This window comes from Galeopterus variegatus, unplaced genomic scaffold (assembly GCF_000696425.1).
Source record: "Galeopterus variegatus unplaced genomic scaffold, G_variegatus-3.0.2 Scaffold13114, whole genome shotgun sequence".
Classification (NCBI taxonomy): domain Eukaryota; kingdom Metazoa; phylum Chordata; class Mammalia; order Dermoptera; family Cynocephalidae; genus Galeopterus; species Galeopterus variegatus.
In genome coordinates this window covers 8,681-14,028 of record NW_007739225.1, presented here as the reverse complement: position 1 = coordinate 14,028, position 5,348 = coordinate 8,681, and the positions used below count along the sequence as shown (strand labels likewise).

At 37.4% G+C, this 5,348-nt stretch overlaps 1 protein-coding gene across 1 annotated transcript in view; it reads left to right on the top strand.

Moving 5' to 3' along the window:
* Nucleotides 1-3,456: 3,456 nt before the first annotated feature.
* Nucleotides 3,457-5,348, top strand: part of LOC103581470 (leucine-rich repeat-containing protein 37A2-like) — a gene marked incomplete at its 3' end in the record, with an annotated part of 10,565 nt that continues 8,673 nt past the window's right edge. The window contains exon 1 of the mRNA XM_008563294.1: nt 3,457-3,527. Within this exon, the coding sequence (XP_008561516.1) occupies nt 3,457-3,527 (71 nt within the window). The remainder of the gene's footprint in view (nt 3,528-5,348) is intronic.

Sequence of the window (5,348 nt, the reverse complement as noted above, 5' to 3'; positions counted from 1 at the left end):
ATCTCAGTGGTCAGCTAATGATTGAACAGAGGTTTCATTAAATGCCTGGAACCAATAAGTCTCTGAGTTTTTGCTAAGGGGCTACATGTGCGTAGTAGGGCATGCCTTCAGCACTCAGCCAGCAGTTTACAGCTCTGCCTTAACTCTCACTTCCTGCTGTGCAGAACCTCAAGATCAGCCAGGGTTGAGAGTTTAGGGCCTTCTCAGGTCTTTTCTGACCATGCTCACACCCCTACATATGTATGGCCTTCCACATTCCAAGAATATATCTCATGATGTTCCAGTTTCCCAAGGACATGTTGGAGTATTTCAAAGTTCCTAAGGACATCTTATTCCTCAGTTTTTCCTATTAAGCTTTCAATTAGGCCATTTTTCATTATTCATTGCCTCATGTAGCTGTCATTTTAGAACAATTGCCTGTAATTGTTTTCTAAAAACATCCTCTGGTGAGAAACTTTTAGCACTGGGTAGCTCTCAGTCACATCGAATAAGCAAACTTTTCAAGTGAGACCTTCTAGGGAACCACCAGACAGGTCAAATAATGACAATTGATCGGGAATGAGGTTTTGAAGGAGCACCAGCTCCATTCTGTTCCCTCTGGCAGTGGGGATATGGGCTAATTTTCAGGTTACCAATGATCTGGACAGTGAGGGATGGTCTAGGGCAAGTTAAAATGATACAAATCTCACTGTTGTTACAGAAATTCAGCTATTTTTTCTGGAATATTTATATGATTCTTGGCTGCTACAAGCCTTGGTTAAATTTCCAGAGTTCTGAAAAAGTTGATTCTGATCATTTATACCATTTTTGTTCTTCTTTCCTTTATGGAGGGATGATGTTTCAGATGTCCTTACTCCACCATTTTCACTGATGTCACCTACAGCATGGTTTGAAATCTCTTGTCTCAATGACCATGAATTAATTAAATATTTAATCATGGAAAATGATTAGGGGAAAGGAGTAAAAAGAGAAACTGTAATTCTCACAGTGGCTTTCCCAGATAAGTACATGAAGTTTCAAAAGTTTTCCTATATTTAGTCTTCTCAAAATTAAGGTTAAGGGCTGGTCCATGGCTCACTTGGGAGAGTGTGGTGCAGATAACACCAAGGCCACAGGTTCGGATCCTATATAGGGATGGCTGGTTGTCTCACTGGCTGAGTGTGGTGCTGACAACACCAGGCCAAGTGTTGAAATCCCCTTACCGGTCATTTAAAAAAAAATTAAGGTTAAAGTTACAGCTATTTTAAACCCCTTTTCTTTATACAGGTTAAACACAGGCTTTGGAGTCCGAACTGAGTTGAAATTCCAGCTTTGATTCTTATTAGCTTGGCCAGCTAGGACATGTCATATAACCTCTTTGTGACTCAGTTGCCTCATTCATAAAATGGGATAATAATATCTACCATATAAAGTTATTCTGAGGATTAAATGTGAAATGCTGATCATAGATGCCTGGCAGCTGAATAGATATTAGCTGTAATAATTATTATTTTTACAATGTTCTGCAAAAGTACACTAATGATTCTTGAGTAGAGTTAACCCAAAGGAAGATTTCTTTTCTTTTTCCCTGTTTCTTTTCTTTTTTTGTTGTTTTTCTTTGTTTTTTTTTTCCATAAAGTATTGAAAAGAAAATGTATTCCAGCATTTTGGAATACAAATTTGGGACAAAAACAAATTTATTCATTTTATTGATTTATAAAAAAATGTTATTTATTTCATCAACAAATATTTATTAAATACCTAGTAAATTTCAGGCACTCTGCCAGGCACAGGGATGGCAATGACAGTAAGATATGTCCCCTGCCCTCAAGCAGCTGACATTCCAGGAGACTGACATGCAATGTAACAAAGGCTGTGATGTGATACAGGAACACAAGGGTTGGTGTGTGTGTGATGGGAGTATGGTTTTGACCAGTTCCTTCCCTTAGATATAAACCTTTTTCTTTGGCTCCAAAGCCAAGGAATTGGTCCCATTTTTTTCTCCTGGCTTTTTTCAGCACCACACTCTCCAAATTTTTCTCGTGGCTTTTATGTTTTCTTTTGTTTTGTTTTGCAGCTGGCTGGTAGGTACATCCAAACCCTTGACCTTGATGTTACAAGGTGGTGCTCCAACTAACTGAGTAACCAGCCAGCCTGGCCCAATTTTTTTCTTGACTGAATGGTTTAAACATGACTTTTTTTTTGAAATTTCTAAAGGTGAAAGGCAAGTACCTTGAATTATGGAGGACACTATACTGTTTCCTGAAGAGTAAGGTCTTTCTACTGGTGAAGTCACTTCTAGGATTTTTGACCTGGAGAGTGTTTTGACATACTTTTTCTTTTCTATCCATTTTTTTCTTTTCTTTTTCTCTTCTCTACTTTATCTTTTAGTTTCCAAAGGAAGATGACTTTACAGATTCTAAGTGTGATATATGTAAAGACAGAAAATGATGATTTTTCTTTTATGAAAAGTTCCATGCTACAAAAATGAATATAAACTTTTCATGCAGTTTCATGAATATTGAAAATGCAAATAATTTTAATTTCATTGCGTTTTTCAGAACTCTCAATCATAATCGTCTGATTACTGTTGACCCTTCACATCTTTTTAAATTGCCAGCATTAAAATATCTGTAAGTATCACAATAATGTCATGAATCACAAGATGACTTCTGCTCTTCTTTTTTCCTTTCATCGAAGATTAAATATTTCCACTGGGGCTAAAAAGTCATAATTTTAATTTTAACTGGATTATTGGGGGAAAAAGTTATTGGCAAAGGAAAGGACTAAGAAAGGATGTATAACGTGCAAGACAGCCAGCAGTGGAAGAGAGCAGAGTTGAAGAAAACATAAAGACCTGGAACATGTAGACGCATGTAGGAATATCATTTATCCCAGAAAGCAAAGAGGAAGAGCTGTACATTATTTAAAAAAGAAAAAAAAGTGTAATCAAGACAGGTGAATGCAATTCAATATGAGAAGTAAGGTAATGGTTAAAAAAAAAAAAAAAAAGTTTGGGCGGCCCGGTGGCGCACTGCTACAGTGTGCTGCTTGGGAGCGTGGCGGCGCACCCGCCGAGGGTTCCGATCCCACATACAGACCGGCCGTTCACTGGCTGAGCGAGGTGAGGGTGCAACAGCGAGGGTTGCGATCCCGTTGCCGGTCCCGGTCCGGTACGTGCGCGACACTGAGGGTTGCAATCCGTTGCCGGACACGAAAAAAGACAAAAAGGAAAAAAAAAAAAAAAGGTAGAGTTTCTCTATTCAATCCCAAGGCCATTAGTTTAATGATGCAGATAAACTTAAGTTTATTCAATAAGATCTCTCTAGAATTATCATCTATGGTCAATAAACTCTTAAGGTTGTTTATAGAGAAGCCAAATTTGAAGTATTCATATGTCCTTGAAATGTGTTTTTAAGTACAGAACTTTTGTATTGGGTTCCTATCATGAATGTTTGGGTTTTCTCCTCCAGAGACATGGGAGCAACACAAGTGTCACTTACAACAATTGAGAACACTATCCTGATGACTCTTGAAATGGAAAAACTGTAAGTTATTTTTTTCTTAGATTTATTTTCACTTAGTTTTTAGGTTGTTTTATTGTTTTCTTAAACAGATTTATTGAGGCATAATTTTCACGTAATAAAATTCACTCTTTTTAAGAGTACACTTTGATGAGTTTTGACAAATGGATGTCATGTAACCACCACCACATTCCCAATATGGAACATTTCTCTCCCCTCAAAAAGTCCCCTCATGTCTCTCTGCAGTCAATCCTCTCCTCCCACTACCAGCCCCTGGCAACCACACCAGTCTGATTTCTGTCCCTATAGGTTTGCTTTTTCCAGAATGTCTTGTAAATGAAACCATGTAGTTTCTGGCCTTTTGCTTCTTTCACTTCATAATCCTTTTAAGATTATGTTATCATCCATGCTGTTGCGTCTATCTGTAGTTCATTCCTTTTTATTGTTGGGCAGCATTCCAGTGGTGTGGATATACCAGTTTGTGTATCCATTCATCAGTTTATGCACATTTGGGTTGTTTCCAATTTTTTGGCAGTTATGAATAAAGCTGCTAAAAATACTCACATGCAGGTCTCTGTGTGAACGTATATTTTCAGTTCTTCGGGGTGAATGCCTAGGGGTGGGATTGCTGCATCCCATGCTAAGTGCATATTTAACTTCTTAAGAAATGGCTGAACTGTTTCCTACAGTGGCTGTACCATTTTGCATTCCCTCCAGCGGTGTATGAGAGTTGCAGTTGCTCCACATCTTCACCTGATCCTTCTATTCCAGGGTTTTAAAAAATGTTAGCCTTTCTACTAGTAGGTGTGTAGTCGTTGTGGTTTTAATTTGCATTTCTTTAACAGCTGATGATATTGTCTATTCATGTGCAAATATCTTTACTGAAGTGTCTGTTCACATCTGTTCCCATATTTTGATTGGATATTTATCTTCTTACTGGGTGTTAAGAGTGCTTTACTATATACTCTGGATACAAGTCCTTTTTCTCAGGTATGTGTTTAATAAACACCTTCTCTCAGGTTTTGGCTTATCATTCTATTTAAAGTATCTTCGAAGAGCCAAAATTTTTAATGTTTTCATTTTGATGAACTCTAATTTAGCAATTTTTTCTTGAATGGTTTGTGCTTTTTGTGTCTGACCTAAGAAATCTTTGTTTAAGAACCCATTGTCTAATCCAAACTCACAAAGATCTCCTATGTTTTCTTCTAGAAATTGTGTAGTTACATTTAGGTCTATGATCCATTTTGAGTTAATTTTTATGTATGGTGAGAAGTATGTCATTTTTTGCAGTCTTATTTCCGTAGGGCCCTATTGTGACAGTTTGTTACACAACTCATCGCAGCTTACATTTTGCCATCCTCCCTCCAGTATGGCAAGCTAAATAGAAACATGCTGTTGTGCTAAGGCTAATTGAGGGGATTACACAAGATCAGTATGGAAAAAAGCCCTTCATTTGCAATCTGCTGCAGTCATATTTGTCAGGTCACCTCCTTGACTATCTTCACNAAAGATGACCAGTAAGGGGATCCCAACCTTTCTTTTCTTTCTTTTCCTTTTTTTTTTTTTTTTTTTTTTGGTGGCTGGCCGATATGGGAATCCAAACCCATGAATGTTGATAAGGCTGTGCTCTAAACAGCTGAGCTAACCATCCAGCCCCTCATGTTATCTTTTACTTCTATTTTTCCACAAACTTTTAGAAGTATCCTCATATTGAATCTTCTGATCCATGAACACATTATCTCTCTCCATTTATTTAGGTCTTCCTGAATTTCTCTCAGCAATGGTTTATATTTTTCAGTGTGCAAATCTTCCCTTTTTTGTCAGATTTATGTCTAAGTATTTTAT